Source organism: Coregonus lavaretus (assembly GCF_964263955.1).
Source record: "Coregonus lavaretus genome assembly, chromosome: 17".
Taxonomy (NCBI): domain Eukaryota; kingdom Metazoa; phylum Chordata; class Actinopteri; order Salmoniformes; family Salmonidae; genus Coregonus; species Coregonus lavaretus.
The window spans coordinates 7,700,533-7,721,598 of NC_140004.1; the positions used below are offsets into that span (position 1 = coordinate 7,700,533).

The 21,066-nt window shown below is 48.4% G+C and overlaps 1 protein-coding gene across 3 annotated transcripts in view; it reads left to right on the top strand.

Moving 5' to 3' along the window:
• Positions 1 to 21,066, top strand: part of LOC311144866 (ras GTPase-activating protein 1-like) — a 70,588-nt gene that overhangs the window by 42,239 nt on the left and 7,283 nt on the right. For all 3 annotated transcript variants that reach the window (XM_084181020.1, XM_084181022.1, XM_084181021.1), the window contains 6 exons: positions 1,743 to 1,895; positions 18,565 to 18,700; positions 19,010 to 19,080; positions 19,660 to 19,777; positions 20,073 to 20,104; positions 20,932 to 20,984. In XM_084181020.1, coding sequence (XP_084037146.1) covers positions 1,743 to 1,895; positions 18,565 to 18,700; positions 19,010 to 19,080; positions 19,660 to 19,777; positions 20,073 to 20,104; positions 20,932 to 20,984 — 563 coding nt within the window. The remainder of the gene's footprint in view (positions 1 to 1,742; positions 1,896 to 18,564; positions 18,701 to 19,009; positions 19,081 to 19,659; positions 19,778 to 20,072; positions 20,105 to 20,931; positions 20,985 to 21,066) is intronic.

A 21,066-nucleotide genomic window follows, 5' to 3' on the forward strand; every position in this document is an offset into this window, starting at 1 on the left:
ACACACCTAGTTTATTCACATGCACTCCACCTGTAAGCTACATATTAAGCGCAGTCCACACACACAGACACACTAACGCTCACTGCTCTCAATCATTCCTTAAGCCATAGCCCTACTCCTTAGCGCTTCTCTCAATCACACACTCACTTCTCACGTCTGTCCTCAATACTCTCTCCATCACACAAATCCTTTAGCCAGTCCCCTAACCCCCTCCCAGGAGCTCCACTGGCCCATTTCCTCCTTCACAGCACGCCTGCCTCCACACCACAGACTTCACATTCTCATTATTTTTTTACAAGTGCAGACCCCTGCTCTTCTAAGCCAGATGGGAGCCCTTAACGTCCTGTGTGAAAAGAGCTACTGCAGCACCTCATTCATCTCGCCTCCCCAGGCCCCCTTTTCTGAGGTCACTAGCCCAAATCTGGGCCAGCATGTACATTTTTCCCCCATCTGGCAGGAGTGTTAAGTCAGTAACCTGCTAAAATTTTAACCAGTGTTGCTCGAAAAGCTACTGTTTAATTAAAAAGCAGCCTGGTTTTAATGGTGCGGCGGAAGCTTAAAACGTTCTTAGCGTTTTGCGCTCCGTTCCACTCTCCTCTCGCCTGTTTTAGAGTGACTGCTCTAGGTATACTAGAGGGTAAAATCTTAGTGCAGTTTCTTAGTCTGTTGTCTAGTTTTGTGTAGACAAGACAAGGGCATTTTATCAAGTCCAAGAGCAAGGCTGTAAGACCAAGATCCCCAAAACTTAGGCTATGCAAGTCCCAAGTCAAGCCCACAACACTCCCAGTCAAGACCCAGCCTACTAGGACTACAGCGTCATTGTTTAGCAGTAGGCTATTTGAGTCAGTCCCAAAGAATCAGTGTGTTTTTATGAATGAGTGTTAAAGATGCACTATGCAGAAATCGCTCCGCCATTTCCTGGTTGCTAAATGTCTAATAGTTCGCCTAATTTCAGTTTGTGACGAAACACGCAAGTATAGTGTAGAGTCATTGTACCATCTAAACCGCTGTGAAATATATTTTCCATAACCAAAAATATTGTATTTTCAGCTGTACAAAACTGCAAGTTAGACACAAAAACAAAACTTAAGACCGGGAAGCATAAAAAAGATCTACTGCTTCTTAGACTTGCTTTCAATGAGAATGGCAGATCTATAACTCCCATTTCTATGTGAATTTGGTCGGGTCACCCAAAAAGTTACATATTGCAGCTTTAACCACTGAATGATGATTGACTGAATGGACTAACGAGTAGAATTTTCATTGAATGTGACTCCATTGAGTCTATGCGTGTGAGAGGACAAGTGTGACAAATTGAGAATGGTTGATTGAGAAATAGTGAATAGTCGAGTAGTGAAAGAGTTTATGAATGACACCAGCATATTTGTTCATAAATTCAGTGATTTAATTATTCATAGTGTTTACGACGTGAACCAAATTTGAACTTGCACGGCTATTAGGCTGAAGTATGTTTGAATAATGTCATGCCGTGTAACAAGCCTACACGAAGACCTTGTTTGTGTGTTACTGTGCATATGTCACTCCCTCCTGGAGTCTTCTTAGATGGTACGCTAAATAGAACACATAGCCTTCGTGTTGACAATGTCTCCCCAAGATAAAAAAAACAACACTTTATTTTTATGGTGAGCTGAATACAGAGTCCAACATAGTGTAACTGTAGGCCTAGTCACCCGAGGCTGACTGTTTCTCTCCCTCCCTCCCTGTCTGTGTGTGTGTGTCAGGTGGTACCATGGGAAGCTGGACCGGACCATTGCTGAGGAGCGGTTGCGGCAGGCCAGGACCCCCGGCAGCTACCTCATCAGGGAGAGTGACCGCCGGCCCGGCTCCTTTGTCCTGTCCTTTCTCAGCATGACCAGTGTGGTCAACCACTTCAGGTCAGGACAGACACACAGACAGACACACAGACAGACTGCGGCAGACACACAGACAGACTGCGGCAGACACACAGACAGACTGCGGCAGACACACAGACAGACTGCGGCAGACACACAGACAGACTGCGGCAGACACACAGACAGACTGCGGCAGACACACAGACAGACTGCGGCAGACGCAGACAGACAGACAGACAGAGACACACAGACAGACAGACAGACAGAGACACACAGACAGACAGAGACAGACAGACAGACAGACACACAGACAAACACACAGACAGAGACATGCAGACACACAGACAGAGACGCAGAGACACAGACACGCACAGACAGACAGAGACACACGCACAGACAGACAGAGACACACGCACAGACAGACAGACAGACAGAGACACACGCACAGACAGAGACACACGCACAGACAGAGACACACGCACAGACAGAGACACACGCACAGACAGAGACACACAGAGACACACGCACACACAGAGACACGCACAGACACACAGACAGACAGACAGACAGACAGACAGACAGAGACACACGCACAGACAGACAGACAGACAGACAGACAGAGACACACGCACAGACAGCCACACACGCACAGACAGAGACAGACAGACACACAGACCGAGACAGACACACAGACAGAGACACACGCACAGACAGCCACACACGCACAGAGAGACACAGACAGACAGACAGAGACACGCACAGACAGAGACACACGCACAGACAGAGACACACAGACCGACAGACAGACAGACAGTGACAGACAGACAGTGACACACAGACAGACATACAGTGACACAGACAGACAGACAGTGACACACAGACAGACAGACACGCACAGACAGAGACACACGCACAGACAGAGACACACAGACAGACAGACAGAGACACACAGACAGAGACAGACACACAGACAGAGACAGACGCACAGACAGAGACACACGCACAGACAGAGACACACAGACAGAGACACACACGCACAGACAGACAGACAGAGTCACACGCACAGAGACACACGCACAGAGACACACAGACAGACAGACCGAGACACACGCACAGACCGAGACACACGCACAGACAGAGACACACAGAGACACACAGACCGACAGACAGACAGAGACACATGCACAGACAGACACACACAGACAGACAGACAGACATACAGTGACACACAGACAGACAGACAGTGACACACAGACAGACAGACACGCACAGACAGAGACACATGCACAGACAGAGACACACAGACAGAGACAGAGACAGACACACAGACAGAGACACACGCACAGACAGAGACACACGCACAGACAGAGACACACACAGACAGACAGAGACACACACACAGACAGACAGAGACACACGCACAGACAGACAGACAGAGACACACGCACAGACAGACAGACAGACAGACAGTGGCACACAGACAGACAGACAGTGACACACAGACAGACAGACAGACACGCACAGACAGAGACACACGCACAGACAGAGACACACGCACAGACAGAGACACACGCACAGACAGAGACACACCGACAGAGACACACGCACAGACAGACAGACAGAGACACACGCACAGACAGACAGAGACACACGCACAGACAGACAGACAGAGACACACGCACAGACAGAGACACACAGAGACACACGCACAGACAGAGACACACAGACCGACAGACAGACAGACAGACAGTGACACACAGACAGACAGACAGTGACACACAGACAGACATACAGTGACACACAGACAGACAGTGACACACAGACAGACAGACAGTGACACACAGACAGACAGACACGCACAGACAGAGACACACGCACACACAGAGACACGCACAGACACACAGACAGACAGACAGACAGACAGACACAGACAGACAGACAGACAGAGACACACGCACAGACAGACAGACAGAGACACACGCACAGACAGCCACACACGCACAGAGACACACGCACAGACAGCCACACACGCACAGAGACACACGCACAGAGACACACAGACAGACAGACAGACAGACAGACAGACAGAGACACACGCACAGAGACACACAGACAGACAGACAGACAGACAGACAGACAGAGACACACGCACAGACAGAGACACACGCACAGACAGAGACACACGCACAGACAGAGACACACAGAGACACACAGACCGACAGACAGACAGACAGACAGACAGACAGACAGACAGACAGACAGACAGACAGACAGACAGTGACAGACAGACAGTGACACACAGACAGACAGACAGTGACACACACACAGACAGACAGTGACACACAGACAGACAGACACGCACAGACAGAGACACACGCACACACAGAGACACGCACAGACACACAGACAGACAGACAGACAGACAGACACAGACAGACAGACAGACAGACAGAGACACACGCACAGACAGACAGACAGAGACACACGCACAGACAGCCACACACGCACAGAGACACACGCACAGACAGCCACACACGCACAGAGACACACGCACAGAGACACACAGACAGACAGACAGACAGACAGACAGAGACACACGCACAGAGACAGACAGACAGACAGACAGACAGAGACACACGCACAGACAGAGACACACGCACAGACAGAGACACACGCACAGACAGAGACACACGCACAGACAGAGACACACGCACAGACAGAGACACACAGAGACACACAGACCGACAGACCGACAGACAGACAGACAGACAGACAGACAGACAGTGACAGACAGACAGTGACACACAGACAGACAGACAGTGACACACACACAGACAGACAGTGACACACAGACAGACAGACACGCACAGACAGAGACACACGCACAGACAGAGACACACAGACAGACAGAGACAGACGCACAGACAGAGACAGACGCACAGACAGAGACAGACGCACAGACAGAGACAGACGCACAGACAGAGACAGACGCACAGACAGAGACAGACGCACAGACAGAGACAGACGCACAGACAGAGACACACGCACAGACAGAGACAGACGCACAGACAGAGACACACACGCACAGACAGACAGACAGAGTCACACGCACAGACAGCCACACACGCACAGAGACACACGCACAGACAGCCACACACGCACAGAGACACACGCACAGACAGCCACACACGCACAGAGACACACAGACAGACAGACCGAGACACACGCACAGACAGAGACACACAGAGACACACAGACCGACAGACAGACAGAGACACATGCACAGACAGACAGACACACACACACAGACAGACAGACACACACACACAGACAGACAGACAGACAGACAGACAGACAGACAGACAGTGACACACAGACAGACAGACAGTGACACACAGACAGACAGACAGACAGAGACACACGCACAGACAGACAGACAGTGACACACAGACAGACAGACAGACACGCACAGACAGAGACACACGCACAGACAGAGACACACGCACAGACAGAGACACACGCACAGACAGAGACACACGCACAGACAGAGACACACGCACAGACAGAGACACACGCACAGACAGAGACACACGCACAGACAGAGACACACGCACAGACAGACAGAGACACACGCACAGACAGACAGACAGAGACACACGCACAGACAGACAGACAGAGACACACGCACGCACAGACAGACAGACAGAGACACACGCACGCACAGACAGACAGACAGAGACACACGCACGCACAGACAGACAGACAGAGACACACGCACGCACAGACAGACAGAGACACACGTACAGACAGACAGACAGACAGAGACACACGCACAGACAGACAGAGACACACGCACAGACAGACAGACAGTGACACACAGACAGACAGACAGACAGGCACAGACAGACACACGCACAGACAGAGACACACGCACAGACAGAGACACACGCACAGACAGAGACACACGCACAGACAGAGACACACGCACAGACAGAGACACACGCACAGACAGAGACACACGCACAGACAGAGACACACGCACAGACAGAGACACACGCACAGACAGAGACACACAGACAGAGACACACAGACAGAGACAGACAGAGACACACAGACACACACAGACAGACACACAGACAGAGACACACACAGACATACAGACAGAGACACACGCACAGAGACACACAGACAGACAGACACACACACACAGACAGACAGACAGACAGACAGACAGACAGTGACACACAGACAGACAGACAGAGACACACGCACAGACAGACAGACAGAGACACACGCACAGACAGCCACACACGCACAGACAGAGACAGACAGACAGAGACAGACACACAGACCGAGACAGACACACAGACAGAGACACACGCACAGACAGCCACACACGCACAGAGAGACACAGACAGACAGACAGAGACACGCACAGACAGAGACACACGCACAGACAGAGACACACAGACCGACAGACAGACAGACAGTGACAGACAGACAGTGACACACAGACAGACATACAGTGACACACAGACAGACAGACAGTGACACACAGACAGACAGACACGCACAGACAGAGACACACGCACAGACAGAGACACACAGACAGACAGACAGAGACACACAGACAGAGACAGACACACAGACAGAGACAGACGCACAGACAGAGACACACGCACAGACAGAGACACACAGACAGAGACACACACGCACAGACAGACAGACAGAGTCACACGCACAGAGACACACGCACAGAGACACACAGACAGACAGACCGAGACACACGCACAGACCGAGACACACGCACAGACAGAGACACACAGAGACACACAGACCGACAGACAGACAGAGACACATGCACAGACAGACACACACAGACAGACAGACAGACATACAGTGACACACAGACAGACAGACAGTGACACACAGACAGACAGACACGCACAGACAGAGACACATGCACAGACAGAGACACACAGACAGAGACAGAGACAGACACACAGACAGAGACACACGCACAGACAGAGACACACGCACAGACAGAGACACACACAGACAGACAGAGACACACACACAGACAGACAGAGACACACGCACAGACAGACAGACAGAGACACACGCACAGACAGACAGACAGACAGACAGTGGCACACAGACAGACAGACAGTGACACACAGACAGACAGACAGACACGCACAGACAGAGACACACGCACAGACAGAGACACACGCACAGACAGAGACACACGCACAGACAGAGACACACCGACAGAGACACACGCACAGACAGACAGACAGAGACACACGCACAGACAGACAGAGACACACGCACAGACAGACAGACAGAGACACACGCACAGACAGAGACACACAGAGACACACGCACAGACAGAGACACACAGACCGACAGACAGACAGACAGTGACACACAGACAGACAGTGACACACAGACAGACATACAGTGACACACAGACAGACAGTGACACACAGACAGACAGACAGTGACACACAGACAGACAGACACGCACAGACAGAGACACACGCACACACAGAGACACGCACAGACACACAGACAGACAGACAGACAGACACAGACAGACAGACAGACAGAGACACACGCACAGACAGACAGACAGAGACACACGCACAGACAGCCACACACGCACAGAGACACACGCACAGACAGCCACACACGCACAGAGACACACGCACAGAGACACACAGACAGACAGACAGACAGACAGACAGAGACACACGCACAGAGACACACAGACAGACAGACAGACAGACAGACAGACAGAGACACACGCACAGACAGAGACACACGCACAGACAGAGACACACGCACAGACAGAGACACACAGAGACACACAGAGACACACAGACCGACAGACAGACAGACAGACAGACAGACACAGACAGACAGACAGACAGACAGACAGACAGACAGACAGACAGACAGACAGACAGACAGACAGACAGACAGACAGACAGACAGTGACACACACACAGACAGACAGTGACACACAGACAGACAGACAGACAGACAGTGACACACAGACAGACAGACAGTGACACACACACAGACAGACAGTGACACACAGACAGACAGACACGCACAGACAGAGACACACGCACACACAGAGACACGCACAGACACACAGACAGACAGACAGACAGACACAGACAGACAGACAGACAGACAGAGACACACGCACAGACAGACAGACAGAGACACACGCACAGACAGCCACACACGCACAGAGACACACGCACAGACAGCCACACACGCACAGAGACACACGCACAGAGACACACAGACAGACAGACAGACAGACAGACAGAGACACACGCACAGAGACACACAGACAGACAGACAGACAGACAGACAGAGACACACGCACAGACAGAGACACACGCACAGACAGAGACACACGCACAGACAGAGACACACAGAGACACACAGACCGACAGACCGACAGACAGACAGACAGACAGACAGACAGACAGACAGACAGACAGTGACAGACAGACAGTGACACACAGACAGACAGACAGTGACACACACACAGACAGACAGTGACACACAGACAGACAGACACGCACAGACAGAGACACACGCACAGACAGAGACACACAGACAGACAGAGACAGACGCACAGACAGAGACAGACGCACAGACAGAGACAGACGCACAGACAGAGACAGACGCACAGACAGAGACAGACGCACAGACAGAGACAGACGCACAGACAGAGACAGACGCACAGACAGAGACACACGCACAGACAGAGACAGACGCACAGACAGAGACACACACGCACAGACAGACAGACAGAGTCACACGCACAGACAGCCACACACGCACAGAGACACACGCACAGACAGCCACACACGCACAGAGACACACAGACAGACAGACCGAGACACACGCACAGACCGAGACACACGCACAGACAGAGACACACAGAGACACACAGACCGACAGACAGACAGAGACACATGCACAGACAGACAGACACACACACACAGACAGACAGACAGACAGACAGACAGACAGACAGACAGTGACACACAGACAGACAGACAGTGACACACAGACAGACAGACAGAGACACACGCACAGACAGACAGACAGTGAAACACAGACAGACAGACAGTGACACACAGACAGACAGACAGACACGCACAGACAGAGACACACGCACAGACAGAGACACACGCACAGACAGAGACACACGCACAGACAGAGACACACGCACAGACAGAGACACACGCACAGACAGAGACACACGCACAGACAGAGACACACGCACAGACAGAGACACACGCACAGACAGAGACACACGCACAGACAGAGACACACGCACAGACAGACAGAGACACACGCACAGACAGACAGACAGAGACACACGCACAGACAGACAGACAGAGACACACGCACGCACAGACAGACAGACAGAGACACACGCACGCACAGACAGACAGACAGAGACACACGCACGCACAGACAGACAGAGACACACGTACAGACAGACAGACAGAGACACACGCACAGACAGACAGAGACACACGCACAGACAGACAGACAGTGACACACAGACAGACAGACAGGCACAGACAGACACACGCACAGACAGAGACACACGCACAGACAGAGACACACGCACAGACAGAGACACACGCACAGACAGAGACACACGCACAGACAGAGACACACGCACAGACAGAGACACACAGACAGAGACACACAGACAGAGACAGACAGAGACACACAGACACACACAGACAGACACACAGACAGAGACACACACAGACATACAGACAGAGACACACGCACAGAGACACACAGACAGACAGACACACACACACACACAGACAGACAGACAGACAGACAGACAGACAGTGACACACAGACAGACAGACAGTGACACACAGACAGACAGACAGAGACACACGCACAGACAGACAGACAGTGACACACAGACAGACAGACAGACACGCACAGACAGAGACACACGCACAGACAGAGACACACGCACAGACAGAGACACACGCACAGACAGAGACACACGCACAGACAGAGACACACGCACAGACAGAGACACACGCACAGACAGAGACACACGCACAGACAGACAGACAGAGACACACGCACAGACAGACAGACAGAGACACACGCACGCACAGACAGACAGACAGAGACACACGCACGCACAGACAGACAGACAGAGACACACGCACGCACAGACAGACAGACAGAGACACACGCACGCACAGACAGACAGAGACACGCGTACAGACAGACAGACAGAGACACACGCACAGACAGACAGAGACACACGCACAGACAGACAGAGACACACGCACAGACAGACAGACAGTGACACACAGACAGACAGACAGACAGACAGACACGCACAGACAGAGACACACGCACAGACAGAGACACACGCACAGACAGAGACACACGCACAGACAGAGACACACGCACAGACAGAGACACACGCACAGACAGAGACACACAGACAGAGACAGACAGAGACACACAGACACACACAGACAGACACACAGACAGAGACACACACAGACATACAGACAGAGACACACGCACAGAGACACACAGACAGACAGACAGACAGAGACACACAGACAGACAGACAGACAGACACGCACAGACAGAGACACACGCACAGACAGAGACACACGCACAGACAGAGACACACGCACAGACAGAGACACACGCACAGACAGAGACACACGCACAGACAGAGACACACAGACACACACAGACAGACACACAGACAGAGACACACACAGACATACAGACAGAGACACACGCACAGAGACACACAGACAGACAGACAGACAGAGACACACAGACAGACATACACAGACATACAGACAGAGACACAGACAGACAGACAGAGACACACGCACAGACACAGACAGAGACAGACAGACAGACAGACAGACAGACAGACAGACAGACAGACAGAGACACACGCACAGAGACAGACAGACACACAGACAGACAGACCGACAGAGACACACGCACAGACAGACAGCGACAGACGCAGACACATACATACTTACATACAGACAGACAGACAGACAGACCCATAGAGGCACACAGAGACACACAGGCAGAGACCGAGACACACAGGCAGAGACCTAGACACACAGACATACAGACAGAGACACACGCACAGACACACAGACAGACAGACAGAGACAGACACAGACAGAGACAGACAGACAGACAGACAGACAGACAGACAGACAGACAGACAGACAGAGACACACGCACAGACAGACGCAGACAGACAGCGACAGACGCAGACACAGACATACTTACATACAGATAGACAGACAGACCCATAGAGGCACACAGAGACACACAGGCAGAGACCGAGACACACAGGCAGAGACCTAGACTTTTCAGGGAAGTTAGGAACCAATATACACAAGCAGTCAGGAAAGCAAAGGCTAACTTTTTCAAACAGAAATTTGCATCCTGTAGCACTAACTCCAAAAAGTTTTGGGACACTGTAAAGTCCATGGAGAATAAGAGCACTTCCTCCCAGCTGCCCACTGCACTGAGGCTAGGAAACACTATCACCACCGATAAATCTACAATAATCGAGAATTTCAACAAGCATTTTGCTACAGCTGGCCATGCTTTCCATCTGGCTACCACTAACCCGGCCACCAACCCTGCACCCTCTGCTGCAACTTGTCCATGCCCCCCCCGCTTCTCCTTCACACAAATTCAGACAGCTGATGTTTTGAAAGCGCTGCAAAATCTGGACCCCTACAAATCAGCTGGGCTAGACAATCTGGACCCTTTCTTTCTAAAACTAGCCGCCGAAATTGTCGCAACCCCTATTACTAGTCTGTTCAACCTCTCTTTCATAACGTCTGAGATCCCCAGAGATTGGAAAGCTGCCGCGGTCATCCCCCTCTTCAAAGGGGGTGACACTCTAGATCCAAACTGCTACAGACCTATATCCATCCTGCCCTGCCTTTCGAAAGTATTCGAAAGCCAAGTTAACAAACAGATCATCGACCATTTCGAATACCACCGTACCTTCTCCGCTATGCAATCCGGTTTCCGAGCTGGTCACGGGTGCACTTCAGCCACGCTCAAGGTCCTAAACGATATTATAACCGCGATTGATAATAGACAGTACTGTGCAGCCGTCTTCATCGACCTGGCCAAGGCTTTCGACTCTGTCAACCACCGCATTCTTATTGGCAGACTAAATAGCCTTGGTTTCTCAAATGACTGCCTCGCCTGGTTCACCAACTACTTCTCAGATAGAGTTCAGTGTGTCAAATCGGAGGGCCTGTTGTCTGGACCTATGGCAGTCTCTATGGGGGTGCCACAGGGTTCAATTCTTGGGCCGACACTTTTCTCCGTGTATATCAATGATGTCGCTCTTGCTGCTGGTGACTCTCAGATCCACCTCTACGCAGACGACACCATTTTGTATACATCTGGCCCTTCATTGGACACTGTGTTAACAAACCTCCAAAAGAGCTTCAATGCCATACAACAATCCTTCAGTAGCCTTCAACTGCTCTTAAACACTAGTAAAACTAAATGCATGCTTTTCAATCGAACGCTGCTAGCACCCGCCCACCCGACTAGAATCACCACTCTCGACGGGTCTGACCTAGAGTATGTGGACAACTACAAATATCTAGGTGTCTGGTTAGACTGTAAACTCAACTTCCAGACTCACATAAAGAATCTCCAATCCAAAGTTAAATCTAGAATCGGCTTCCTATTTCGCAACAAAGCCTCCTTCACTCATGCTGCCAAACATGCCCTCGTAAAACTGACTATCCTACCGATCCTTGACTTCGGCGATGTCATTTACAAAATAGCCTCCAACACTCTACTCAGCAAATTGGATGTAGTCTATCACAGTGCCATCCGTTTTGTCTCCAAAGCCCCATACACTACCCACCACTGTGACCTGTACGCTCTTGTTGGCTGGTCCTCACTACATGTTCGTCGTCAAACCCACTGGCTCCAGGCTATCTATAAATCACTGCTAGGCAAATCCCCGCCTTATCTTAGCTCATTGGTCACCATAGCAGCACCCACCCGTAGTCTGCGCTCCAGCAGGTATATCTCACTGGTCATTCCCAAAGCCAACACCTCCTTTGGCCGCCATTCCTTCCAGTTCTCTGCTGCCAATGACTGGAACGAATTGCAAAAATCTCTGAAGCTGGAGACTCTTATCTCCCTCAATAACTTTAAGCATCAGTTGTCAGAGCACCTTACCGATCACTGCACCTGTACACAGCCCATCTGAAATTAGCCCACCCAACTACCTCATCCCTATATTGTTATTTATTTTGCTCTTTTGCACCCCAGTATCTCTATTTGCACATAATCTCTTGCACATCTAGCATTCCAGTGTTAATACTATTGTAATTATTCTGCACTATAGCCTATTTATTGCCTTACCTCCATAACTTGCTACATTTGCACACACTGTATATATATTTTCTGTTGTATTTCTGACTTTATGTTATTTTTTTTACGCCATATGTAACTCTGTGTTGTTTTTATTGCACTACTTTGCTTTATCTTGGCCAGGTCGCAGTTGTAAATGAGAACCTGTTCTCAACTGGCTTACCTGGTTAAATAAAGGTGAAATAAAAAAATAAAAATAGACACATAGACACACAGACAGAGACGCACAACAGAGACACACTGACAGGCAGAGACGCGCAGACAGACAGGCAGAGACGCGCAGACAGACAGACAGACAGGCAGAGACGCGCAGACACACACAGACACACACAGACAGAGACACACACAGACAGAGACACAGACAGACAGACAGACAGACAGCGACAGACGCAGACACAGACATACTTACATACAGACAGACCCATAGAGGCACACAGAGACACACAGGCAGAGACCGAGACACACAGGCAGAGACCTAGACACATAGACACACAGACATACAGACAGAGACACACGCACAGACACACAGACAGACAGACAGACAGACCGAGACACACGCACAGACACAGACAGAGACAGACAGACAGACAGAGACACACGCACAGACAGAGACACACAGACACACAGACAGACAGACAGACAGAGACACACGCACAGACAGACAGAGACACACGCACAGACAGACGCAGACAGACAGCGACAGACGCAGACACAGACATACTTACATACAGACAGACAGACAGACCCATAGAGGCACACAGAGACACACAGGCAGAGACCGAGACACACAGGCAGAGACCTAGACACATAGACACACAGACAGAGACACACAACAGAGACACACTGACAGGCAGAGACGCGCAGACAGACAGGCAGAGACGCGCAGACAGACAGACAGGCAGAGACGCGCAGACACACACAGACACACACAGACAGAGACACAGACAGACAGACAGACAGAGACACACACACACAGACAGACAGAGACACACACACACAGACAGACAGAGACACACACACACAGACAGACAGAGACACACAGACAGACAGACAGAGACACACGCACAGACACACAGACAGACAGACAGAAACACACGCACAGACACACACAGACAGACAGACAGAGACACACGCACAGGCACAGACAGAGACACACAGACAGACAGAGACACACAGACAGACAGACAGAGACACAGACAGACACACACAGACATACAGACAGAGACACACGCACAGAGACACAGACAGAGACACAGACAGACAGACAGACAGACAGACAGACAGACAGACAGACAGACAGACAGACAGACAGACAGAGACACACACACACAGACAGACAGAGACACACAGACAGACAGACAGAGACACACGCACAGACACACAGACAGACAGACAGAAACACACGCACAGACACACACAGACAGACAGACAGAGACACACGCACAGGCACAGACAGAGACACACAGACAGACAGAGACACACAGACAGACAGACAGAGACACAGACAGACACACACAGACATACAGACAGAGACACACGCACAGACACACGCACAGACACACACAGACAGACAGACAGAGACGCGCAGACAGAGACAGACAGACAGACAGACAGACAGACAGACAGACAGACAGAGACACACAGACAGACAGACAGACAGAGACACACGCACAGACAGACAGAGACACATGCACAGACAGACAGACAGACAGAGACACACACAGACAGACAGACAGACAGAGACACAGACAGACAGACAGACAGACAGACAGAGACACACACAGACAGACAGAGACACACACAGACAGACAGAGACACAGACAGACAGACAGACAGACAGACAGACAGACAGACAGACAGACAGACAGACAGACAGACAGACAGAGAGACAGAAAGACAGGGAGAGACACACACACAGAGACAGGGAGACACACAGACAGGGAGAGACATACACACACACACACACACACACACACACTGGGAGAGACACACACAGACAGGGAGAGACATACACACAGACAGGGAGAGACACACACACAGACAGGGAGAGACACACACACAGACAGACAGGGAGAGACACACACACAGAGACAGACAGGGAGAGACACACACAGACACAGACAGGGAGAGACACACACAGACATAGACAGGGAGAGACACACACAGACACAGACAGGGAGAAACACACACACAGACAGGGAGACACACACACAGACACAGACAGGGAGAAACACACACACAGACAGGGAGAGAGAGACACAGAGCATATAAACACTTAGCCCTTGATCATGACTCTCAGTTCCATTACATTACACATTAAGTCATTGGACGACGGCGTCTTCTGTAAGGGGCAGTTTTGATAAGATCTCCTGACGCTTGGTCTGAACATTAACATGCATCACTTGCGGTACGGTTATGGAAGCATAAGGATCTCATCTTTCATTTCAGCAATAAATTATTTAAAAAAATAACAGAAGGTTAAATTGATATACACCTTGATACGGTTAGGGTTAGTGTTCCCACACGGCCACATCTCCATGTTACATCGCTTGTTTACGGAAAACAGACGGACGACGAGACGACCACCTGTGCTAATTAGCTATCTCGCATGCGCCGAACACCTGTGTATAAGTGTAACACGGGAAGTGTAGCGGAAGTGTAGTTTTGTCGGATGGAGGCACCCATAGCTGTATGGATCTGTGCAAAACTGCTACAGTAAGTACATGTTTTTTGTTTGAAGGATTCTTTCTCGCTGATGAAAGATACGGCCCATGTTTCGAAAGCCGCATCGTAAGCGATGATTATTCACATTTCTAACTGTTAAAACACAGCGTCTGGATTGTAGTTCACACGAGGGAGTCGTGGGTGACGCTAATGGCTGAGAACTGTAGGGAGAAGGTGGAATGCTACCTAGAGTTTTCGAGAGCTAATAAACACGGAGTTCATTCATTCACAATGCAGTAGTGTTGCACGGTATACCGAAACGTCAGTACTTTTTCGATACTAGAACATGGAAAAGGGTTCGGTACTAGAATGTGTTACTTTCGGTACTTCTGTCAAATGTGTCTCACATCATGTACTGATTGAGAGGATACAAGTCTGTATCATTGCAGCCTATGTTCCCTATCATGGCTAATCCACTTACTCATTGCTAGAGCGGCTGCAACTGTTTAGTTCCCCACTCATGCGGCATAGAAGTTAACACACTTGAATAACGCAACATGGCATGTAGAAATGTTGAATCTGTTAATTACTGTTTGCAAACAGTGTCCATACTGGCCAGAACACTTTACAATGCAAGAAGATACCAGTAGCTTCCAGCTTTTTAGGCTAACTTTCCTTGCTAGCTTACAGCTGACACTAACATCAATTCACTACCCTAGTACTTTGTTTGTGATAATATGCTAACCATAATGCAAAATATGCTTATTTCAAAGCTTATTGTCACCAAAAACATTATTAATTCACTTAATCGTGTTTCCCTCACGTCCAAAGATTATTTGACCTTTTGTCTCTGTCACTTCTCCCTCATCAAACTCGACTCAACTGACTGTGGGCATGTGCCTCGGAATGAATGACGTCATTACTGGGTTAAAGAGACAGCAAGCTTTTATAAAAGAAGAAGTTGCTATTTCTATGCAAATGTTGTTGATCAGTACAATAAAGTAAGTATCTAATGAAATTGGAAGGGAAGCAAGAGTGTTTTTCATCTACCATTTCTCCATTATATAATAGTTTTTTACCCCGTCTTACCACCTCACCTGTAAACTCCTGAAAAACAAAGAAATCCTATGGAAATCATTGTTTGCATGTACACACTCCTATTGAATATTCATTCACCTGTATTGTGAATAGGCCTAGGCTACATCTTGATTTATCCAGTTTATCAATAGAAATGTACCATTCAAATAAAATATTACCATTTATGTTATGTAGTTAGATTGTTAAAAACAAAGTCAAATTAATTGTATGATTTGTATAATTGATTCAGTAACGGTGAAAATGTTTTACAGTCTGGGATAGCAGTAGCAGGTGAATTACAGCTATTTGACAACACCACAAGGGCCTTGTACGACGTATGAATACAAACTTACAGGGGATCGATAGTAACATATTGCGATATTCTTTGACGATATGATATGGATATTTGACTAAAGGTATAGATTTGATGAAGAACAAAATGTAGTAGGTAGCGTTAGCTAGTGCTAGTCGCCTGTACCTGCGCCAAAACTCCGATATTAAACATCCTATAGCTTGTTCTCTTTTTAAATAGTGAGCCAACATGTTTTTAGGATTTCTATTTCTCTTACTGATCAAAACGTGTTTTCTCATCTCTCTGCAGCAGACATATAGTGAGCAATATATTTGGAACATCAAATCGCAAAATAAAATTGCAGTATGGAATCGCAATACATATAGAATCGTGAGAATCGCAGTACATATCGAATCGGCACCTAAGTATCCTGATAATATTGTATCATGAGGTCCCTGGCAATTCCATCCCTAGTGCATACTGTTTGCAACTGTATTTTAGTTTTTTTATTCAACTGTATTTGTTCCAATGAGTTTGATAGACCTGTCGATAAGGCCCGACCTTTATTCATGACCAATCCCTCCTAGACCTGATCAACACCAGGCACTTCAATAGACGATTGATAACGTACTAGGAAATGATGACGTCTCATTCACAGCATTACTTTATAGAGACATGATAGCATTGATGCTAGGAACCCTTGTGGATTGGTATTAGGAAGGCAAAACCATGGCAAGATGTCCTTGAATGGTGTCTAGTCTACATTACCCCATAGTCAGACTGAGATGTGCTCAACAGATGAGCTGAGAATGAAGGATTATTCCGTGCTCCCCACTGTTTGCTGGCTCGCCAATACTTTAATCATGTCCTTGTCGTCATTACTGGAGCAATTTCACACAAGACTATTATCTGATGAGTCATGGTGGTTTAATGCATGTCTTTTCCTTTTGTTTCATTGATCCCAAGGCAACTGGGCCTAATTTTAGCACTGTGCTGCTCTGCTCTTGTACTCTTTTGATGGTTTGGGTCATTATGTGGAAAATTTAGACTAGTTGTCTGCTGATAAATTGTCAATTTAGCTTAGGCCTATTTGTACTTTCTGCACACTGTGCATGCATTGTGCTTAACAATTAATCGTAGTGTTGTGTGTGTGTGTGTGGTCTGTGTATCTGTGTGTGTTTACAGGATAATCGCCATGTGTGGAGACTATTACATAGGCGGGCGGCGGTTCTCGTCCCTGTCGGACCTGATTGGTTATTACAGCTACGTGTCTTGCCTGCTGAAAGGTGAAAAGCTGCTATCGCCCGTGGCGCCCCCAGAGGTAAGATTCCATTGCACTCAAGTAGAAATGGAAGTTAGACTTTCTTAGACACGTACTCAATATATCTGGGAAATATCTGTCCCAACTTCCCCTACATCCCCAGGCCATATACCATAACCACTCTCAGGAGAGAAGCCAGGCAAAATACTAATGAGTGGTGTGAGGCTGTGAAATCATCCTGGAGGGTGTCTGGTGGAATCCTTTTCATTAGGAATTCTGAGGGGGGTTGAAGATGTGAACATTTCAGTGGAAGCATGGGTTAAATGTGCAGTTCTGTGTTTAATTGTCTGTCTGTGCGTGTGTGTGTAGCCTGTAGAGGACAGGAGGAGAGTGAGAGCCATTCTTCCATACACCAAAGTGCCAGAGACCGATGAAATCAGGTAAGCACTACAAGAAACATCGAAATACATTTTGTGGAAGGTGAATGTGTGTGTTTGCCCTGTTGGAGATCACATTATCTGAATAGTACAAAAACAGACCTCTCCCTTTCATTTAGCGAAGCCCAGCACGCTAACAGATGAGCCTGACAATTCTTCAACATGTCAGATCTGAGAAAAATCTGTCTGAACCCTTCACACAGACACACTGCTAGCACAGACTTAGCTGGCTGGAAAGAACCATGCAATATTTCTTCACAAAGGTGTTTGGTAGCTTACATGAGACACCTTGTGGAGAATGGCGGGTACTACACCCAAAGACTACCATATGTCAAAACAGTTCCGTCGACAATAAGTTGTAAAGCCTCAAGGGTCCGCACTGCCTTTAGATCTCATAACTAAATAGCCAATCGCAATTGAAAAGAACAAAGACTATGTTTCTAGTGCATTTTAGTGGGTTTTTGTGAAACAGGAGATGCAGGTGTGACTTCATGTGTAGCAGCACGTTAAGATGGTAACACGTCTTTTTTGCCCCCTGAACGTTGAGCAGTTTTTTTTTTCCCTCCTCTCCATGTCTGTCAGCTTCCTGAAAGGGGACATGTTTATCGTTCACAATGAACTGGATGACGGCTGGATGTGGGTGACCAACGTGAGGACGGAGGAGCAGGGCCTCATTGTGGATGACCTGGTGAAGGAGGTGGTGAGTAGAGTACAGCACTCTGTCTGCTCTGCACAGGTCTAGGATCAGCCCTAACCTGTAACCATTCACTTGGGCTGTGTTCCAAATCGCACTATTCCCTATGTAGGGCACTACTATATACAGGGAATAGGGTGCATTTTGGGACAAAGCCATGGTTTGCCATTTGAAAACGTCTTCTCTCAACCTTTTCTACTCAGCTGGCAATTGGAGTCATTATGGGTCTTTTCAGATGTTTTCTTTTTCATTTGTCATTACGTCTCCACTAATTTGTTGAACTGTTCGTGCTTATTTTCAGGGACGGGAGGAGGACCCACATGAGGGCAAAGTGTAAGTTCTGATTTGAGCTTTTTCTCGTAGGTTGCCATAATGTCTATGTACAGTATATGTTATTTAGTACATATGTAAACCTCTGTCAATACAGATCATTTCATCAATACTTTTCTCAATACCCACCATTATCCAACCCACCACAAAACATTAACTCTCATGAAAATGGCTGTTTAGTTCCTATTTTTAGACAGCCTATCATTTGAGGTTCATTACGTCCCTGCCTCCTGGCTACCTCTACGCACGCAACCCATGTTTACCCTTTCCTTCAGCCAAATGATGTTTTCATGTTGTGCATGAATGGGCAGGGAAGCGTGAGCGAGAGCGTACTGTATACAGTATGCGTCTTTAGTGACTTCGACATAATCCATGTTTGCATCTACACGGCTCAATGAATCTCAATGATGTAGTGACTCTGACCCAACGAACAGTAAGAGTATATATGTGTGTTCATTTTGTTTGCCGGCCTCCCAAAGACCGAAATATATTTTACAAATCCAACATTAAAGAAATTGTATTTTGTATCTGTTAATGAATTCAGACTAAGGTTGCTTTGTTTTGAACCAGTAGTTGAGTATTTGGAGTGAGATATCGTCAGAATTACTGACATTGGCCCATGTATGAGAGTTGACTAGCTGTTGACCTGATGGGAGTTCACCATTGACCAAGTCCAATAGGATCTATCAGGTTGTGATTCATCATCCCAGACTCTGATCGGACCCTTCTAAAACCGCCCCTTTAAACCCAGCACATATTGATCTGTCGGTTTTATTTACCCTCCCATCTCCCTTTTTATCTCTAATGGTCCTTCCTGATCCTCTCTGTAGTTGGTATCACGGCAAGATCAGCAAACAAGAGGCCTACAACTTGCTGATGACAGGTAGCAAGCACTATATTCTCTTTGTCTCTAGATTATACATTCTCCTCACGAGGAATGTAGAACAATGGGATTATGCTCCCAT